At 44.2% G+C, this 22091-nt stretch overlaps 1 protein-coding gene across 8 annotated transcripts in view; it reads right to left on the minus strand.

The window, feature by feature from the left end:
- The window catches only part of PER3 (period circadian regulator 3), a 109202-nt gene that overhangs the window by 72034 nt on the left and 15077 nt on the right, over positions 1-22091 (minus strand). For all 8 annotated transcript variants that reach the window (XM_040326473.1, XM_040326477.1, XM_040326478.1 and 5 more), the window contains exons 2-6: positions 13122-13644; positions 10602-10753; positions 8274-8389; positions 7178-7379; positions 5706-5754 (exon numbers count right to left, since the gene is read on the minus strand). In XM_040326473.1, the coding sequence (XP_040182407.1) occupies positions 5706-5754; positions 7178-7379; positions 8274-8389; positions 10602-10753; positions 13122-13411 (809 nt within the window). In that variant the 5' untranslated portion in view covers positions 13412-13644. The remainder of the gene's footprint in view (positions 1-5705; positions 5755-7177; positions 7380-8273; positions 8390-10601; positions 10754-13121; positions 13645-22091) is intronic.

The following is a 22091-nucleotide window of genomic DNA, read 5'->3' on the forward strand; positions in this document are numbered from 1 at the left end:
GATCCTATGGTGTGTACACTCCAGCGGATCTGTTTCCGCGGATATTTCTCCCCTGGGATGGATTCCAGCAGATCGAATATTTGCTGACATGCAGAACATATCCATCTGCTGGAGTCCATCCCAACGGATGGATCCGCTGGTCTGTATAGACTCACCGGATCCATCCGTCCGAAGGGATCCCCCGCATGCGTCGTAATGATTCAACGCATGCGTGGAATTCCTTATATGACAGCGTCGCGCACGTCGCCGCGTCATAATCGCGGCGACGGCGCGGCATCGCCAGAGGATTTTGGCGCGGATTTCAATGCGATGGTGAGTACACTCCATCGCATTAAAATCTGCTGAAATCCTCGAGAGGATTTATGCGCGGAAACGGTCCGCTGGACCGTATCCGCGGATAAATCCTCCCGTGTGTATGGGGCCTAAAACTAAAACAATTGCAGAAGACTAAAAAATGGGACTAAAACTAAAATGCCCCTTTAGTTCTAAGACTAAAACTAAAATTTGATGCCAAAAATTTAACACTGTGCCACACTACATCAAAGGATTATATTATATTATATTATATTATATATATATATATATATATATATATATATATATATATATATATATATATATAAAAAAATAAGAAATGTATTTTCTTATTTACTGCCAGGTCAATGTGGTTTGTAATCGTCCCCATTTTATTTGGCCTTCAATGAGAACATTCGCCTTAATTACACCAAGTAGAAATATCCCATACATTCTCTTTATTATAATCTCAAAACAGATCAATAAAAAAACAACACCTACATGTAAATGGAGTTTGCTATTAAAAGACACATGTAATAAATAAATAATAATAATAAAAAAGTCCAATAAGAACAAGCATGAATTGGCTCACTGTCACCGAATCCGCTGCCGATTTACCGAATTACATAACAACCCCCCCCCCCCCAGCCGCCGTGACATGCCGCAAAAGCTCTGGACTCATACAATGATTCCGCGCTCTGATCAGCATGCAACAGCGTAAGCACCATTTAATTAATGTCATGTACGGATTAAGAGGGAAAAAAAAATAAGAAAGAAAAAATATTCAATAAAAAAGTCCTATTGACATCTATGCAACACGACTTCTATTCAACACTCATTCACCGGGCTAATTAGCGGAGGGGAGTCAGTTCTAGGAATGGCTTCACCATAACTAAGAGATACAAAGGCTCTCTATTATTATCCAAGGTGGATCGCTCTTTAGAGGGCAATTTTCAGGCAGCAAGGAGGAGAGATTTCTTAATATGTATATATCCCTCTCTATCTATATCTATCATTTATACTCAAGTACAAGCCGAGTTTTTCCAGCTAATTTTTTTGTGCTGAAAATGCCCCCCTCGGCTTATACTCGAGTCACCTTTTTTCGCCTGATCTCCCAGGAATTTGGGGACCCAGTACCGGGCACCCCTTCCATAGACTCCCATGTTAAATGGTCATTACTCTGGTAACTTTGGGGACCCGGTACCGGCCGGTCGTAGGTCCCCTGGACCCAAAACTTTGCACACATGTAACCCCATTTCCTCTCTACAAGTGTGCAACGTTTGTTGTCTGGGGGGGATCTACGGCCGGGGAGCACTGATTTTTCAAACCCGGACACCCCTTCCATAGACTCCCATGTTAAACGTCAGTCTACGCATGGGCACAGTGAGGCATGGGCACAGTGAGGCATGGACATGGACACCCTAGGCTTATACTCGAGTCAATATGTTTTAAAATTAGGTGCCTCAGCTTATATTCGAGTATATATATATATATATATATATATATATATATATATTTTACACACATTATTTGCCTACCGAACGAGATATACACTATATTGTCAAAAGTATTGGGACACCTGCCTTTACACGCAAACAAACGTTAATGAGATCCCAGTCCTAGTGCGTAGGGTTCAATATTGAGTTGGCCCCGCCCTTTACAGCTTCATCTCTTCTGGGAAGGCCGTCCACAAGGTTTGGGAGGGTGTCTATGGGAATGTTTGACCATTCTTCCAGTACATCATCATCACTGATCACGGTATTAATGTCATTAGCGATGTCCGCGTCAACGACTCTCCCAGCCAGCGTCCATTAGTGCCAGATTGTCCGCCACACTACTACAGTCCCACTTTAAGTCGCTGATCGCCACCGCCATTACAGCATAGCGTAAATTCCAGTATACGTACCACCATAGTTTGTAGACGCTATAACTTTCACACAAACCAATTAATATACACTTATTGGGATGTTTTTTTACAAAGACATACAGCAATATACATTTTGACGTAACTGTATGAAGAAAATCATACAAAAAAATCATTTGGGGATCGAGCCCCGAATTTCCGTGGGCTCGATCCCGCGTCGCTCTCTCCACGGCTTCTTGGCTCTTCATTGGATAGATTCATAGCAGTGCAGCCATAGGCTCCCACTGCTGTCAATCAAATACAATGACTCGGGCGCCAGGGGCGGTGCCGAGTCATACACTCGGCAGCTTTGGACGCCGAGTGTACGACACAGGAGTGCGCCCGGAAGGTAACCCCCCTCGGGAGGGAGCTTCCCAGAGAAGGTTAGCTAATGCAGGGAGGAGCCGCGAGAGATGCCGTGGGACCCCAGAAGAGGAGGATCGGGGCCACTCTGTGCAAAACGAACTCAACAGTGGAGGCAAGTATGAGATGTTTGTTATTTAAAAAAAAAAAACTGAACCTTTCCAACCACTTTAAGGCATAGAAGGGATTAAGATAAAAAAAAAAAAAAACGTCTGCCTTTACAATCACTTTAAGATACAAAAAATTGCAGGGCTTTTCATCCTGCAAATCCGAAATGCACATTTGTTACTTAATGATGGGGGCAAAACCAAATGGTATTAGGCTAATTTTGTTTCTCTAGGTTGAATATTATTCTCCATACAGAATAGAGAACTCAGAATTTAATCAGTAAAAAAATACCCCAATATGGCCACTAGATGGTGCCGACAATCATACTAAAGTAAGTTATTTATTTCTTACGATCGCCAGCTCCATCTAGTATCCAGAATGCCTCAATTTTTCTAGATTCTGTATGAAAAAAAAAAATGAAAAAAACACATTCCTCCCAGAGAGAAAATATCCTAGTAATATATCTACTGTGTTTTCCCGAAAATAAGCCCTACCCCAAAAATAAGCCCTAGTTTAAAATGCCTGTGAAATCCTATAATCCACTCTATTACAGGAGTATATTATGTACAATGTGTGTGTTTCTGTAATATAATTGCAGGGAAGAGAGCTCCGGCGGGTCACAGAAGAGCAGAGGAAGGTATTTGCCACAATTATATTACAGAAACACACACATTGTACATTATATCCACTTAAGCCCCCGGACCTTTAGGCAGCTAAATGCCCAGGCCAGGTTTTGCGATTCGGCACTGCGTCGCTTTAACTGACAATTGCGCGGTCGTGCGACGTGGCTCCCAAACAAAATTGGCGTCCTTTTTTCCCCACAAATAGAGCTTTCTTTTGGTGGTATTTGATCACCTCTGCGGTTTTTATTTTTTTTGCGCTATAAACAAAAATAGAGCGACAATTTTTTAAAAAAATTCAATATTTTTTACTTTTTGCTATAATAAATATCCCCCAAAAACATATATAAAATTTATTTTTTTCCTCAGTTTAGGCCGATATGTATTCTTCTACATATTTTTGGTAAAAAAAAAAAAATCGCAATAAGCGTTTATCGATTGGTTTGCGCAAAATTTATAGCGTTTACAAAATAGGGGATAGTTTTATTGCATTTTTATTATTTTATTTTTTTACTACTAATGGCGGCAATCAGCGATTTTTTTCGTGACTGCGACATTATGGTTAACCACAGGGGGCGCTGAAGGAGTTCAGCTTCACCTAGTGTGTGTTTACAACTGTAGGGGGGTGAGGCTGTAGGTCTGACGTCATCGGTCGAGTCTCCCTATAAAAGAGATGACACGATCGATTACGCCGCCACAGTGAAGCACGGGGATCGCGAGGGGGCGGCTAGAAACGAATAGCCGTGCCCTCATCCTGGATCGCTCCCTGAGGCTTACCGACTGCCGCATGTACGGGGGGGGGGTCCCGATCGGCCCCGGCCCGCGATACATGCGGCGGTCGTTAAGCGGATATATAATACTGTAATAGAGTGGATAGTAGGATTTTACAAGCATTTTATCTCAGTTCACACTGGGGATTCCTGACAGGCAGGGAGGGAGAGGGGGAGAGAAGACAGCACATTACATGGTAAGACCTACCCCGAAAATAAGCCCTACTGTGTCTTTTGTTGCCAAAACTAATATAAGACCCGGGCTTATTTTATTTTCGGGGAAACGCGGCGTATGTATATAAAATAAATGTAGGTGTTGGAGTGTCACATTGGTTTGGAGGTATATAATCACTATAGCAGAAGTGCATATGAAGATTTTTTTCTTTTTTGCCGATACAAAAGCCCTTATACAGTTTCTCTGCATGCCGTTTATGGGCAGAGTACAGCGGACTGCGGCATTTTGGTTGTCATGTCATTCTCACTACACAGATCACTCGGGGTAATGAGAGGTTATTGCCATTTTGGAAGCTGCAGAGGGGAATTAAAGCAAGCATGGGCATCACGTGGCAATGCATCTGGTGAGCAACTTCACACCCCAGCCTGCCTAGTCCATGGGTATCAACATGGCCTTCCTGGCAACCAAAAGTGTACTTCGCCACAATGGTCCATTGCACTTCTGTTGTAGTATGAGGCTAGGTTCACACTGCTGCAAATTCAAAATCGCGATAGATTTTACCGCGATTTTGCGGCTGTGATATTGCCGCAAATTTGTCGCGATTTTGCAGCTGCGATTTCAGGGAGTGCCAGTCTATAGAGCTGAATTTGCATGGCACACGGATCAAGCTCGCACAGGACCCTTTTTTCCCCGCAGCTTAGATTCTCACCGCACTGATGTGAACGGCACTAATGGAAAACAATGTTATTTTAATAACTTGCGAATTTGAGCGATCGCAGCGGCTCAAATTCGCAAAAGAATTTGCAGCAGTGTGAACCTAGCCTTAAGAGCCCTTTTAACACCGAGCCACCTCGAGCGTCGGCGGGAAAACGTGGCGCTTTACCGTCGGATTTGCAGCGCTAATCGGCCGCTAACGGGGCGCTTTTAACCCCTGCTAGCGGCCAAAAAAGGGTTAAAACCGCCTGCAAAGTGCCGCTACAGTGGCGTTTTGCCGGCAGTACGGTGGCACTGCCCATTGATTTCAATGGGCAGGAGCGCATTAGGAGCGGTGAGTTCACCACTCCAAAGAAGCTGCTGGTAGGACTTTTTCTGACGCCCTGCCAGCGCACCTCTCCAGTGTGAATGGAGCAGCTCTCTAAGGGTGGTTTTCAGGTGCCATTTTTAACACTATAGCACCTGCAAAACGCCCCCAGTGTGAAAGGGGTCTAAAAATCGTCCGATATGTTCTGGCTGACGAAATTTCAGTGCATCTCCCTAAATTTTCATGTTTGTATTTTCTGCGCAGTTTGGAGTAAGGGAAGGGAAACTGGTTGCTATAGGCATTTCCAAAAAGGACTCCTGTGTGTGTGTGTTATGTGTTATACTGGGCTACACCTCTAGGCAAACAATCAGATTATTACACAAAAACACAACTATAGATAAAAACACGCACGATACAAGCATGATACTCCATACAAGAAACACTGACTTACCTAATTCTACAGAAAAACGACTTCACTTGGGTGTACTCATAAAGAGAAGCTGGAAAAACAAAAACATTAGCAGTTTTATTAGGTCTTCTTTGTAAAAAAAAAAAAAAAAAAAATATGTATATATTTATTCATTCTAATTTTTTAATCAAATATCTTATTGTTGGAATCATAAAAAAAAAAAAAAAAAAAGATATATACATTTTTATTTTTTAATTATGGATACCGACAATAAGATATTTGATTAAAAAAAAGAATTTCTATATTATTATTTATTATTATTATACCAACAATAAGATATTGTCTTATCTCTCTCTCTGTCTCTCTCTCTGTCTCTATCTGTCTCACTCTCTATGTCTCTATCTGTCTCTCTCTCTCTCTCTATGTCTCTATTGGTCTCTCTCTCTATGTCTCTATCTATCTGTCTCTCTCTCTCTATGTCTCTATCTGTCTCTCTCTCTCTATGTCTCTATCTGTCTCTCTCTCTCTAGGTCTCTATTGGTCTCTCTCTCTCTAGGTCTCTATTGGTCTCTCTCTCTAGGTCTCTATTGGTCTCTCTCTCTAGGTCTCTATTGGTCTCTCTCTCTAGGTCTCTATTGGTCTCTCTCTCTAGGTCTCTATCTATCTGTCTCTCTCTCTATGTCTATATCTGTCTCTCTCGCTCTATGCCTCTATCTATCTGTCTCTCTCTCTATGTCTATATCTGTCTCTCTCTCTATCTGTCTGTCTCTCTCTCTATGTCTCTATGTATCTATCTGTCTCTATGTCTCCATCTGTCTCTCTCTATCTGTCTCTCTCTATGTCTCTATTGGTCTCTCTCTCTATGTCTCTATCTGTCTCTCTCTCTATGTCTATATCTGTCTCTCTATCTGTCGCTCTCTATGTCTCTATCTGTCTCTCTCTCCATCTGTCTCTCTCTCTATGTCTCTATCTGTCTCTCACTCTATGTCTCTATCTCTATGTCTCTATCTGTCTCTCTCATATATATTTTCTCTCCCTTTCCTTACCACAGAGTTAAACTAAAAACCAAGGATTATATATGCACATATAACATATGTATGCACACAGGAGAAGGGGCTCCCCGATCACATAGAGAACGATTTACATCTGTCAGACGTGAGTGAGGAAAAGCCAAATCAACGGCTCTTCCTGTTTACATCGTGATCAGCCGTTATTGGCCACGGCTGATCACGTGGTAAAGAGCCTTCATCGGAGGCTCTTTTTACTGAGATCGGTCTAGCGGTGTGTCAGACTGACACACCGCACCACCGATCGCCGTGATGCGCGCCCCCACGGGCTAGCGGTGGCTGTTATCCTGCTGGACGTCAAATGATGCCCAGTCAGGATAACGCAACCACCGCTCAGACATCGTTTTGCTATAGGCTGGGCAGTAAATGGTTAAATACAATAGTGCAGCGACAAGTTCTCCAATAGTTTCCAGTTCTATTAGCCATTTGTCCATCTCTGGGCCTTACCCGAGTCTGTTCCAATATTCCAGGGCAGAAGATGAGACTGGGTGGTGTGTTTGTAGAAGACGCTGACGTCCTGAGGAGCCAGGAGCTCCACAAAGCGTGACGAGTCCAACAGCTTCTTCTTACAATTCAGGGTGTAGGCAGCCTGTTCCGAGATGTACACCATCTTCCCAGAGGTCAGCGAGAACACGATTACAAACGTATCCTGGAAAGGATGAACAAGAAAATGATGAGAATGTTATTTCTAGGTTTCTATCAGAACAGCTCAGATATCAGCAACGAAAATTAAGATATTTTGTTAATCAAACAACATCCAAAAGTTTTACCCCTTCTCCATTGAAGAAGAAGAAAAAAAAAAAACACGAGGATGTCAAAGGCATCCTAAAGTGTGTGTAAGCCCCAAAATGAAAAAATGTCATCAATTGTGGCTAACAAGGGCTCTTTACATGTGGTGGTTGCATGGGAACCTCATAAAACATAATCTTTCCCTAAATGAGAAAAGCCAACAGACATATCGCATCAAAGATGCCAAGAAGCCAAGTTGCGTTGAGGGACAGGCTCGGCTGAGGGCCAGGCTCGGCTGAGGGCCAGGCTCGGCTGAGGGCCAGGCTCGGATGGGGGTCAGGCTCGGATGGGGGTCAGGCTCGGATGGGGGTCAGGCTCGGATGGGGGTCAGGCTCGGATGGGGGTCAGGCTCGGATGGGGGTCAGGCTCGGATGGGGGTCAGGCTCGGATGGGGGTCAGGCTCGGATGGGGGTCAGGCTCGGATGAGGGCCAGGCTCGGCTGAGAACAAAGTTGGGTTGAGAACAAAATTGGATTGTGGTCAGTTCTGAACTTCTGAGAAGTTGCTGGAGAAGTCAACAGGCAAAACAGATACCCAATCAGAATTTCACTTGGCAGAGAGGAAAGACAGCTGCTGGCATCAACTGAGAAGCATTTCTGCATTAGAGTTTCATAACCCAAATTTTCTAATTCGCCCAAACATTCCCCCACAGTACACTAGAGACACAAAACTTGGGATTGGTCTTTACAGGCAACACAACTTTTCCTTCCTTTCTTGACTACGAGGTTCTTAGCATAAAACTCTATGACACATACCGTGTTTTTTGGTGGATGCTCTGATGTTATCGTTTCCAGATCCTCAATCGTATGTACAGTGGTACCCATACGCGCCGTTCCGCTTTCAGTGAGGACCTGGAAAAACGCACTGTTTGCTGGAGAATAAGAAAATATTACATTATTGTAAACCGTGTAAGTTCATCTGAGGACTGAGCGTAAACAAACGTTTTTTGCAGGGGCAATTATAACCTGGATGCCAACAAGTTGTGACACTGCCTAGAAGAAAGCAGCTACTGAAATTCTTACATTAGCACAACGTATAGAGAGGTTATTCTGTCCATGTTCACTGTACACTCCAGTTAAAACCGTGAAAATACGGCTGAACGAGAAGGTTGCTGGAAAGCATGTATAAAACTGACAGATTACATTTATAAAGTATGGAAACAAATCACAAAGTACACCTAGTGATTGGCCGTTTGGCACGTCAGCAATGAGACCTCCTGTAAACTGATCCAGAAGGGTTCCCATTAATATATCCAGGCAAGTCAAGCATGTTTGCAGACACGGTATAATCTTGAAAATTTGTGGACCCTTGATCATTATACCGATCTATAAAGGCAAAAGGTATGTGGATATGCCTCCAAATGACTGAAGTTTATAGTGATGGGTACAGTTAATGCTACAGAATAGGAAAAACATTGTAGACAATCGTGCCCTTGCAACCTTGTGGTAACAGTTTGGTGAAGACCCTTTTCTTTTCCAGGATAACTGGGTACAAAGCCAGCTCCATAAAGACCTGGTTTGACCAGTGTTCCGTTGAGGAGCTCAAGAGTCTTGAATCCTGATCTCAACCCTACTGAACACATTTGGGATGAATTGCAAAACCAATTGGGGTCTTCTAAACTAACAATCTCCATAAAGACAAGGCTTACATGAGTTTGTTGTGGAGGAACTCAAATGTCCTACATGGAGCATTGACCTTAACCCTACTGAACACCTTTGGGATGAATTGCAAAGCCAATTGGGAGCCGAGTCTTCTTACCTAACATCTCCATAAAGACAAGGCTTAATGACTTTTTTGTGGAGGAACTCAAATGTCCTACATGGAGCATTGACCTCAACCCTACTGAATACATTTGGAAGGAATTGCAAAGCCAATCGGGAGCCAAGTCTTCTCAACTAACATCTCCATAAAAGACAAGGCTTACACAAGTTTGTTGTGGAGGAACTCAAAGATGTCCTACATGGAGCCTTGACCTTAACCCTACTGAACACCTTTGGGATGAATTGCAAAACCAATTGGGGTCTTCTAAACTAACAATCTCCATAAAGACAAGGCTTACATGAGTTTGTTGTGGAGGAACTCAAAGATGTCCTACATGGAGCCTTGACCTTAACCCTACAGAACACCTTTAGGATGAATTGGAATGCCAATTGAGAGCCAGGTCTTCTTATCCAACATCAGTACCTGACCTCTCAAATGTTCTTTTGGTTGAATGGGCACAAATTCCAACAGACCCCCTCCAAATTCTCGTGGAAATCCGCCCCTGAAGACTGGAGAATGTTATAGCTACAAAGAGGGGTGGTCAGCTCCATATTAATGCACATGGTTTAGGAATGGGATCCCCCTACAATCTCATGTAGGTGTGATGAGAACATTCAACCGTATTTGAGGGCGGTCATCAAGGGGTCAGACCATTCTGAACTCCTACTATGTTTGCATTGAGATATTTTCTAAAAATGTAAGGAAAAGCTGACATCTGCATAAAGGGAATTTCGAGTTAACCAAGCCAATTCAGCATCCAATCAGACGTGCACCATTCTAGAAGCTAGGTAATATCTAATGTACTTGGCAAAACAGGAGCTGGTGATGCTTTCTAAGCCATCTCTCCTCTGAGTTTTTAATTGTAAACACATGCTTAATGAAACTTCACTGAAGCCATATGTTATATACTGGGGGGTAGGCAACCTCGGCACTCCAGCTGTGGTGAAACTACAAATCCCATCATGCCTCTAGGAGTCATGCCCGTTATTGTCCAGCGTCTTGCAATGTCTCATTGCACTTGCAGTTTCACCACAACTGGAGGGCTGAGGTTGCCTACCCCAGTTATAAACAAATACTCATTTGATGGCCATTGGCACGGATTCCACCAGATAAGAGGAGAAATGGGACACATTGGGTTGGATTTACTAAAACTGGAGAATACAAAAGCTGTGCATAGAAACCAATGAGCTTCCATTTTTTTTTTTTTTTTCCTTAGAACTCCCCAGTTTAAGTCAGTCAACCCCATAGACTCACCTATTCCCTCAAAAACTATAACAAATAAACTTTTAGGAAGGCAATCAATCGTAGTTTGCCATTCTCACCTTGCACTTGCCGGACACATTTCAGGGCGTAGTTCAACGCATCCACTGTACTGGGTTTGTTGCGGTTCAGCTTTTCCGAAGGAAGGCGCCGTTTCATTTCCTGCACCATACTCATCAGCTCTTTGTGAGAGCGAGTCCTTTCCATTTGTTCACTTTGGGGTAAAAAAAAAAAAAAGAGTTCATAAAAAAAGGGCCCCTTGTCAAATGTGAGCTTTCATTTTCCATTGAGCTCCCCATGATATTGGTCACCATTTCTGAAAACACCAATCCCCCGAGCGTCGTACTGATCCAATATGCATAGGAAAATCTGGTGCAATGGCTTTCTAGCCAAACAAAACACTATTCCTCCCACTGATACCAACAAGGGGGCACTATCTCTGCCACTGACACCAACAAGGGGGCACTATTCCTCCCACCGACACCAACAAGGGGGCAATATCTCTGCCACCAACAAGGGGGCAATATCCCTGCCACCGACACCAACAAGGGGGCAATATCCCTGCCACCGACACCAACAAGGGGGCAATATCCCTGCCACCGACACCAACAAGGGGCACTGTTCCTCCCACTGACACCAACAAGGGGGCACTATTCCTCCCACCGACACCAACAATGGGGCACTATTCCTCCCACCGACACCAACAAGGGGGCACTATTCCTCCCACCAACACCAACAAGGGGGCACTATTCCTCCCACCGACACCAACAAGGGGGCACAATTCCTCCCACCGACACCAATGCAATGATGAGGCACTATTCCTCCCAAAGACACCAACGATGGGGGAACTATACCCCCCCCCCCCAATACCAATGATGGGTATTGTTTACTCCCACTGATGCCAGGACATTTTCTCCTCCCTCTGGCCATAGTCTCGCCCCTCCTAAAGTTTTAAGGAGAGTAAAACTGGTCCTTTGCTTGGAGACCCCTGCAATATAGCATTGGAAAACCCTTTATCCAGTAAACGTGAGTTTGAAAGTGAGGTTTAAAGCGGTTTATTGAAGGTAGCAACAAGTAAAATCATGCCCATGCGTTTCAGGGGGAACAGTGACTCCCCCTTCTTCATGGCTATTCAACAAAAGGGTACATAAAAAAAGGGGGAGTCACTGTTCCCCCAGAATGCATTGGCTTGCTTTTACTTGCTGCTACCTTCAATAAACCGCCTTTAAACCCACTTTCAAAGTTGAGCTGGGAATTTTCCTTTTGGTTTTGTTAAGACATGGCTTGTCAATATTCCCATCGCACACATTCCTGGAAAGTATGGCTCCTAAAATGGTGGGTGCTGCTGTAGCGAATTACCAGTTGGGTCCTGGAAAACATCACACCAGGGATCAACACTCCCGCCAAAAGTTTTTCTTTTGAGAGAGATCCCAGAAAAAAGGTGCAACGTTTTGGAGCCGCGCAGGACCCCTTCGTCAGACATGTGCCTGATGAAGGGGCCCTGCGCGGCTCCGGAACGTTGCCCTTATTTCTATAATGTCTCTCAATAAAATAAACCTTTGGACGGAAGTGTTGATCCATGGTGTGCTGGCGAACGTGTACCCTTGTTTGACATGTGTTGCCCTTCCATGTGCTCCTTGCTGCGAAGGCCAGTTATAGGTGAGGGCAGTGACCAATGGTCTGTAAAGCAGGGCTCGACAAATCCCGGTCGCCATGGCGACTAGAAATAGTGTCCTGGCGACTTGGCTTGGAAGGTGGGCAAAAAAAAAAAATATATATTTTTTTTTTTTTGTGAGCTGGCGCCATCTGGTGGTGAGCCGTTGGCATTACAAGTTATTACCACCAGATGTGTAAGCTGGCGCCATCTGGTGGTGGCCGTTGGTATTACAAGTTAAGCATTACAAGTTAAACAGCAATTCTAATGTAATTTTTCACTATTTTCACTGCCATCTTATTCCCTCTAATTAGAACCCCCAAACATTATATATATTTTTTATCCTAACACCCTAGAGAATAAAATGGCGATCGTTGCAATACTTTGTCACGCCGTATTTGCGCAGCGGTCTTACAAGCGCACTTTTTGGGGAAAAAAAATTACACTTTTTTTAATTAAAAAATAAGACAACAGTAAAGTTATCCCCATTTTTTTTTTATATTATGAAAGATAATGTTACGCCAAGTAAAATCATACCCAACATGTCACGCTTCAAAATTGCGTCCGCTCGTGGAATGCCGACAAACTTTTACCCTTTAAAATCTTCATAGGCGACGTTTACGTCTACAGGTTGCATGTTTTGAGTTACAGAGGAGGTCTAGGGCTAGAATTATTGCTCTCGCTCTACCAATCGCGGCGATACCGCATTCACCGCATTTACATATGCAGGCGCTACTCATGTATGCATTCGCTTCTGCGCGCAAGCTCATCGGGACGGGGTGCGTTTTCTGGCTCCTAACTTTTTTAGCTGGCTCCTAGATTCCAAGCAAATTTGTCAAACCCTGCTGTAAAGTATGTAGCAATAGCACACCGGAGTTAGAATTTCCCCCGTGGCCTTTCAAACAAAATGCACCAGTGAAAGCATCACCTGTTATTGCTGCTGCCGGTGGACTTGCTGGGCATCCGGAAAGAACAATTTGTTATCCTGGGCCCGTTGCCGTGGGAATCGGTTCCGCTAGACTCATGCCCGTTACAGTAATTACCGCCGGAGTCAATGCCGGTTGAGCCGCTGGAGTGCATCTCCACATCAACATGGTGCTCCTCGGGCGTTTCACAGCTAGACGTCTTTCCCGGAGAGCTTTCCTCCTCCGTCCCAGTAGCGGTGGACCAATCCTCATTATTTTGGATCAGGGCTTCAACCTGCGGCTCTGTGCTCATGATGACGGTGGTGATGATTTACAAGAGAGAGACCAGGCAGAACATAGCCTTCAATGCTGGAGACGGTCGTGTTGGTAGGACGATCCCTAAGGGCGGCTCACATTTGGATATGGACTTCACAGATCCCAGATGGTGAAGAGCGATTCCAAGGAGAGATCCACGCTTGTGGCATTTGTGAGCTCCAGCAGTGCACCAACACTCAGATAAATGTTCATAGAATTGTTGCTTACTACCTAGAAGAAGAAAAAACAAAAACAGATAACGTAAAAAAAAATGCATACATGGCAAAGTATACTTCCTGCCATAAACGTTACATACGATTCAAAAGGAAGTAGAGGGACCATAACTTGTACTACGTATAACACCCAGAGACAATGGGCCGGATTCAGAAAGCCCGGCGCTACTTTGTGCGGGCGTAGCGTATCTCAGATACGCTACGCCGCCGTAACCTAGTGAGGCAGGTTCTGTATTCAGAAAGAACCTGCGCCCTAAGTTGCGGCGGCGTAGCGTATGTGGTCCGGCGTAAGCCCGCGTAATACAAATTATCCAGGCAGTGGGCGTGTTGTATGTTAATCAAGGCTGACCCCACGTAAATTACGTTTTTGACTTGCCGTCCGTGAACGGATCCCAGTGCGCATGCTCCAAATTACGCTGCAAATAGTCGATGCTTTCGACGTGAACGTAACTTACGTACAGCCCTATTCGCGAACGACTTACGCAAAAGACGTAATCTACGGAAAATTTCGACGCTGGCCCGACGTCCGTACTTAACATTGCGTACGCCTCATATAGCAGGGGTAACTTTACGCCGGAAAAAGCCTTTATGTAAACGACGTAAAAAAAATGCGCCGGGCGCACGTACGTTTCTGAATCGGCGTATCTACCCAATTTACATATTCTACGCGTAAATCTACGGAAGCGCCACCTAGCGGCCAGCGTAAATATGCAACTAAGATACGACGGTGTAAGAGACTTACGCCGGCCGTATCTTAGTAAAATTCTGGCGCATCTTGCTGAATACAGAAAGATACGCCGGCGCATCCTAGAACTTACGCGGCGTATCAATAGATACGCCGACGTTAATTCTATCTGAATCCGGGGCCAATGGCTCTAATTATGGGGGCCACAGCAGTCCCACTCAGAGGCGTAGCTTGAAGCCTGTGGGCCCCGATGCAAAAGTTGACCTGGCCCTTGGGCTGTTCTCACCCCATGCACCTCTCCATTCAGGAAATGGCTCACAGCTTGTCCCCAGCCAATAAGAACGGAGGGGGTGTGGGCCGTGGAAAGGCAAAGTGGAAGCCCAGTACTGGAGAGTGGCTGTGGGGCCCTTGGGCAGATCGGAGCTGGACTTTGTGGAGGATATGATAATAAAACAGGGAGGATGCAGGGGCCCCATGGAGCTAGGGATGCGATTGTGACCCCTGCAACCCCTTATGCTACGCCCATGGTCCCACTATCAGATGACATGCTTCAGTGGCCATTAAAGATGAACCTCATTGGATGGCGGGACAGCAGGTCACACAAGTTGCATAGGAGGAGCTAAATCAAGGCCTCTGTGCACCACATGAGGTTTCTCTACATCAAGCATAGAATACATGGAGGTTAAAAACCTTCAGCCTTTACAACCACTTTAAAAAAAGGATAAGATTACCTTTAGTAACATGTTACTACCGGAGCAAAATAATGGTGTTTTCTTTTTTTTTTGTCTTCCTCCAAAAGAGAAAGAGGGGCAGAAAGTCCCACTCAACGACGTGCGTGTAAAGGCAGGGGTTCCAATACTTATATAGTGTATTCTAAAAACGGAAAAATCTGCGTTGCGCTACTTTCTTCCCCCAACACACTGCCACAACATTTCTCAAACTCATGACAAGCTTACAAAAATGTTCTAGTGGCCAGCGGGTTTCTCTCATCAGCATCTTCATCTTGACATGAACCGAGTGACCGGCCTGTACAAAAGACATCTGCAGGCAGCTTAAGAGTCCTCTCCTCACCTATCCTCACCCCCCCTCCTCGCTGTCATTATGTAAGACTATTCCGTGCGTCCAACCTGCGCAGGAAGCGATTACCGACACTGAGCTCCCAAGGATCACGATTAGCAGACGCAGATGTGGCCTTACGCTGCCCCGAGATTTGCTGGTCATAATAAACTGCTTAAATAGCATTACCACCCTTCTGCTGTGTAATGAAAATGAGACGATGAATGAGGCATATCCGGCAACTGTCTGCCCACGTGCGGCGAGAGCTACGAGGTATCCAATGACATGGGAGATCCAGTGACACCTTGTTTGGCCTGAGGTACGGGGGCGCAGAAGCCAAAAATAGGCCTGTAGTTCGGGTTGCCACCTTTTAAAAGCATTACAGGTTTTGTTTTTTTGTTTTTTAACCCTATGCCTCTCAACCACTTTGCTGCCATCATTCTGCTATATGGCAGGCGGCAAGTGGTAAAAAAAAAAAAAAAAAAAAGTATAACAATATTTAAAAAAAATATATTTAAAACAAAATAAGTAATAAGCATAACAATATTTAAAAATAAAAATAAAAAATAAAAGTATTTAAAAAAAAAGTATAAAGTATAATATATATATATAAAAAAAAAAAAAGATTTAAAAAAAATATATAAAAAAATAAAATTAATAAGTATAACAGTATTAAAAAAAAAATAAAGGCCCAGATTCTGAAAGGGCTTACGACGGCGCAACGCCATGTGCGCTGTCGTAAGTCCTAATTTGGGCCGTCGTATCAATGCGTCTGATTCTTCGAGTCAGTTACGCATAGATAACCATTAGATCCGACAGCGTAAGGCTCTTACGCTGTCGGATCTTAAATGCAATTTTTTTTCCCGCCGCTAGGTGTCGCCTCCGTCGCTTTCCCGATCGAGTATGCAAATTAGCAAAATACGCGAATTCCCGAACGTACGCGCGGTCGACGCAGTGAAGATACGACGTTTACGTTAGATTTGCGACGCGTAAAGTTGCCCCTGCTATATGAGGGGCAACCAATGTTAAGCATGGCCGTCGTTCCCGCGTCGAAATTTAAAAATTTACGTCGTTTGCGGAAGTCGTCTGTGAATGGGGCTGGACGCCATTTACGTTCACGTCTAAACCAATGACGTCCTTGCAACGTCATTTCGTGCAATGCACGTCGGGATATTTTAGGGTCGGCGCATGCGCAGTACGTTCGTCGCGGGAACGTGCCTCATTTAAATGACCCACGCCCCCTACCCCGATGATTTGAATTAGGCGGGCTTGCGCCGGGGAATTTACGCTACGCCGCCGCAACTTTACAGGCAAGTGCTTTGTGAATCAAGCACTTGCCTGTAAAACTTGCGGCGGCGTAACGTAAACGAGATACGTTACGCCCGCATAGTTTTACGCCAATATACGACAATCTGGGCCAAAGTATTTAAAAAAAAAGTATAACAATATAAAAAAAAAAAAAACTAAGTAAAATAAAAAAAAAAATTTATACAAAAAAATAAAAAATAAAGTTTGCCTTTACAATCCCTTTAAAGTGAAGCAGAGTTTAACCTGAAACATGACCAGTTCTCTTTAAAGCCACCATAATGCTCACATAACACCAAAATACACAAACATCTGCCGAGACCCCGCTTTCTCTCGGAGGTCAGACCGTCATCTCTAATGGCGGTGCCGTGACGTCAAAGTCTAGCAGAGGAAAAAAATAAACAAATACAAAAAAAAAAAAAGCCAAACAAAAGCGTAATGAATATAATTGTTGTCATTATTAAACCTCTAAAAAGGCATGGAGCCGCAGCCGGTTTCTGAACGATTCTTTATTTAGTAATTGGAGAGCAATTTGGAACGCCGCACGTAGGCCCGAGCGATAGAGTTCTATTTTCCCCTCCTCGCTACATGCGAGCCATGAAAACAGGCAGAAAAGTATGCGATGGGGGACTTCTAATGTGATAGGAGGATCTCTAATGTGATAGGGACCTCTGCTGTGATGGAGGGACCTCTGCTGTGATGGGGGGGGGGGGTTTTTGATGTGCTGGGAGGACCTCTGATGTGATGGAGGGACCTCTGATGTGATGGAGGGACCTCTGATGTGATGGGGGGGGGGGGGCTCTGATGTGATGGGGGGGGGGGGCTCTGATGTGATGGGGGGAACCTCTGATGTGATGGGGGGAACCTCTGATGTGATGGGGGGAACCTCTGATGTGATGGGGGGGAACCTCTGATGTGATGGGGGGGAACCTCTGATGTGATGGGGGACCTCTAATGTGATGGAGGGACCTCTGATGTGATGGGGGGGGGGGGGTCCTCTGATGTGATGGGGGGGGGGGGGGTCCTCTGATGTGATGGGGGGGTCCTCTGATGTGATGGGGGGGGGTCCTCTGATGTGATGGGGGGGGGGGGTCCTCTGATGTGATGGGGGGGGGGTCCTCTGATGTGATGGGGGGGAACCTCTGATGTGATGGGGGGGAACCTCTGATGTGATGGGGGGAACCTCTGATGTGATGGGGGACCTCCAATGTGATGGAGGGACCTCTGATGTGATGGGGGGGGGGGTCCTCTGATGTGATGGGGGGGGGGGTCCTCTGATGTGATGGGGGGGTCCTCTGATGTGATGGGGGGGGGTCCTCTGATGTGATGGGGGGGGGGGTCCTCTGATGTGATGGGGGACCTCTAAAGTGATGGGGGGTCCTCTGATGTGATGGGGGACCTCTGATGTGATGGGGGGACCTCTAAAGTGATGGGGGGTCCTCTGATGTGACGCGTGGGTGAATGGAAACAAGCCGTGATTAATGATCATGTTTGTAGGGAAATAATACACAGTTCTGTTGGAATACAAAACACGGAGAAGATGTAGCGAGGCATTTCCAGAGCAATGAGACATCAAGAGATAAAAAAGAAAAAGTAGAAGCCAATCAGATGAGATCACCCGTCCGTCTTGTACTGGAGCCAATCAGATGAGATCACCCGTCAGTCTTGTACTGGAGCCAATGAAGAACGTACAGTACAGAAAGAAGAAATTCCTGCGTTTCCGGCCGGCACGCCCCATTGGCTGAACATACTGTACATGGGAGGCGCGAGACACACACTGATGTATTACACACTGTACTGACAACAACGCCGCGCACACCGCAGGCCATGTGACCGACAAGCCTGGAGTTCGCTGAGTCCTGAGAACACGGCGAGAAACACGTGCACGTTTTTATCATAACAAGGAATAAAAATAAACAAATCACTCAACGCGTAATACCGCCCCTCCCCCTCCAAGAAGAATGCTGGAAGTTCTTTGAACAAAAAGATTTTTTTATTTTTATTATTTTATAAAAGATCTACAAGAAAAAGGAGCAGAGAAAAGAGAGAAATCTGAAATCAGTGGCCCAGATTCAAGTACATTTGCGCTTTATTTGCGCAGGCACAGGGCAACGATTTTGCCCTGCGCCCACGCAAATATTTTGCGCTGTCCTCGATTCACGGAGCAGTAGCTCCGTAAATTCCAAGGACGCGCCGGCAAAATTGCCCGGCGTAAGCGCGCGCAATGTAAATGATCCCGCCAGGGGGCGGGAATCATTTAAATTAGGCGCGCTCCCGCGCCGAGCGTACAGCGCATGCTCCGTCGGGAAACTTTCCCGACGTGCATTGCGGCAAATGACGTCGCAAAGAACGTCATTTGCTTCAAAGTGAACGTGAATGGCGTCAAGCGCCATTCACGAATCACTTACGCAAACGACGTAAAATTTAAACGTCGCGGGAACGTGGCTATCCTATAGCATTGGCTGCGCCTGCTATTAGGATGTGTAACGTTACGCGAAACCCGACGTACGCAAACTACGTAATTTGCGTACGCAGGGCTCGCGCAACGTTGTGAATCGGTGTTAGTATGCAATTTGCATACTATACACAGATCACAATGGGAGCGCCCCCTAGCGGGCATCGCAAGAATGCAGCCTAAAATCTGCGTGGCATAAGAGCCTTATGCCACGCAGGTTTTAGGCTGCAGTCGGCGTAGCGATGTTCCTGAATCAGGAGCATTCGCTACGCCGGAGCAAGTAAGCAATTGCGCCGTGTAACCTATGGTTACACGGGCGCAATTGCTTCTTGAATCTGGGCCAGTGTTACAATGTATCGAAATCCAAGAGAAATGTAATCTATTGCAGCTCCCAGTCCTAGATGTGCGACTGCCTTCCTTTTATTTTCACTTTCTGCTTCCCTGCTACAAATCTCGTGTCCTTGTAACCTCCTGCGGATGTTCGGATCCATGCACACCAAGAAGCTACAAAATGCCAGAAAAATTGTGCATGAAAAACGTTCACACGCGATCAGAAATTCCGACAACTGTCCCAAAAATTTGTCAAAATTGTCCGATGTGTCCGCCAAAATGTCGCGGTCACAAGAAAAAAAAACAACGCTGATCGCCGTCATTAGTAGTAAAAAAATAATTATTAATAAAAATGCAATAAAACTATCCCCTATTTTGTAAACACTGTAAATTTTATTTGTAAATATTTGTAAAATTCGCTTATTACGATTTTTTTTACCAAAAATAGGTAGAAGAATACGTATCGGTCTAAACTGAGGAAAAAAATATGTTTTGTATATATATTTTTGGGGGATATTATAGCAAAAAGTAAAAAATATTGCATTTTTTTTTTCAAAATTGTCGCTCTATTTTTGTTTATAGCGCAAAAAATAAAAAAACGCAGAGGTGATCAAATACCACCAAAAGAAATCTCTATTTGTGGGGAAAAAAGGACGCCAATTTTGTTTGGGAGCCACGTCGCACGACCGCGCAATTGTCAGTTAAAGCGACGCAGTGCCGAATCGCAAAAAAAGGGGCCTGGTCCTTTACCTTGCATATTGGTCCGGGTCTTAAGTGGTTAAAATGGTAATGCTCCTAAAACACTACTACAAGCCAGCACAAAAACTTTATAAAAAAGAAAAAAAAAACTCTAGTGTGCATGGAGTGAATAGCATTTTTGTGCTAGCTTTTAGGAGCATTCAGAATTTTTTTCTGCTGTCAAATTGCTCTTAAAAAAAAATAATAGAACAGAAAATAAAAATGTATTCTTGCTCACAAAAAAATAATAGAACAGAAAATAAAAATGTATTCTTGCTCACAAAAAAATAATAGAACAGAAAATAAAAATGTATTCCTGCTCACAAAAAAAATAATAGAACAGAAAAAAAAATCTATTATTTTTTTGTGAGCAAGAATACATTTTTATTTTCTGTTCTATTATTTTTTTTGTGAGCAGGAATACGTTTTTTTTTCTGTTGTATTCTTGCTCACAAAAAAATAATAGAACAGAAAATAAAAATGTATTCTTGCTCACAAAAAAAAAAAAAATGAAAAAATAATAGAACAGAAAATAAAAATGTATTCCTGCTCACAAAAAAAATAATAGAACAGAAAAAAAAAAATGTATTCTTGCTCACAAAAAAAAAAAAAAATGAAAAAATAATAGAACAGAAAATAAAAATGTATTCCTGCTCACAAAAAAAATTAAAATGAATAAAAAAATAATAGAACAGAAAATAAAAATGTATTATTGCTCACAAATTGCTCACAAAAAAAAAAAAAAAAAATAATAGAACAGAAAATAAAAATGTATTCCTGCTCACAAAAAATAAAATAAAAAAATAAAGAAAATGATAGAACAGAAAAAGAAAATGTATTCCTGCTCAAAAAATTGCTCGCAAAAAAATAAATAAAACAAAAATAAAATAAAATGTAATTCAAAAAAGTTAATAAATCGGCCTTCTGCTCACGCTGGGTTCAGAAAGGACTCGCTATAAATATCTATACAGTATAGAAATATTTCTGACATGATCCCAAAACTGTACTTTCTGTACCGACGCCAACAAGGAACACGTCGTCCCGGCCGGCCCACACCAATGCAGGGATGGTTACATGTACAGAAGAGACACGCCGCCCATCCACGTGTTGTTCTATTACCCTTCCGGAATATTTGCAGGTAGCAGAACATAGAAAACACAGCTGAACAAAGTGTTCAATGCCGCAGGCAGAGACAAGAGCGGCATTATGTAATCCATGATCCGGAACACAAACTTGGCAGCAGCTACTGAGCTTATGGCGAAAGGTTCTCACCTATTATAGTAAAAATATGCTGAACCTGCAAACAGATCAGCTACTTTCCAATAAGTTTTCATCAGTTATTCCAAACCAGGGGTCCATGGAACGCTAGGGTTCAATGCTTCCGAGCATGCGTGGATTATTAACCGATGGACTTGCCCACAGACAATCGTTTTTTTCTATCGGTTTTTTCAACCATCAGATAATTTTAAAACAGGTTCTAACCCACACACGATCGGTTCGTCCGATGAAAACGGTCCATCGGACCGTTTTCATCAGACGAACCAATCGTATGTACGCGGCATAAGGGTGGCATTCTGACTGCAATGGTAAGGAGGGTATTGTTCCCGCCATGGTAAGGAGGGTATTGTTCCCGTCATGGTAAGGAGGGTATTGTTCCCGCCATGGTAAGGAGGGTATTGTTCCCGCCATGGTAAGGAGGGTATTGTTCCCGCCATGGTAAGGAGGGTATTGTTCCCGCCATGGTAAGGAGGGCATTGTTCCCGCCATGGTAAGGAGGGCATTGTTCCCGCCATGGTAAGGAGGGCATTGTTCCCGCCATGGTAAGGAGGGCATTGTTCCCGCCATGGTAAGGAGGGCATTGTTCCCGCCATGGTAA

Source organism: Rana temporaria, chromosome 10 (assembly GCF_905171775.1).
Source record: "Rana temporaria chromosome 10, aRanTem1.1, whole genome shotgun sequence".
NCBI lineage: Eukaryota > Metazoa > Chordata > Amphibia > Anura > Ranidae > Rana > Rana temporaria.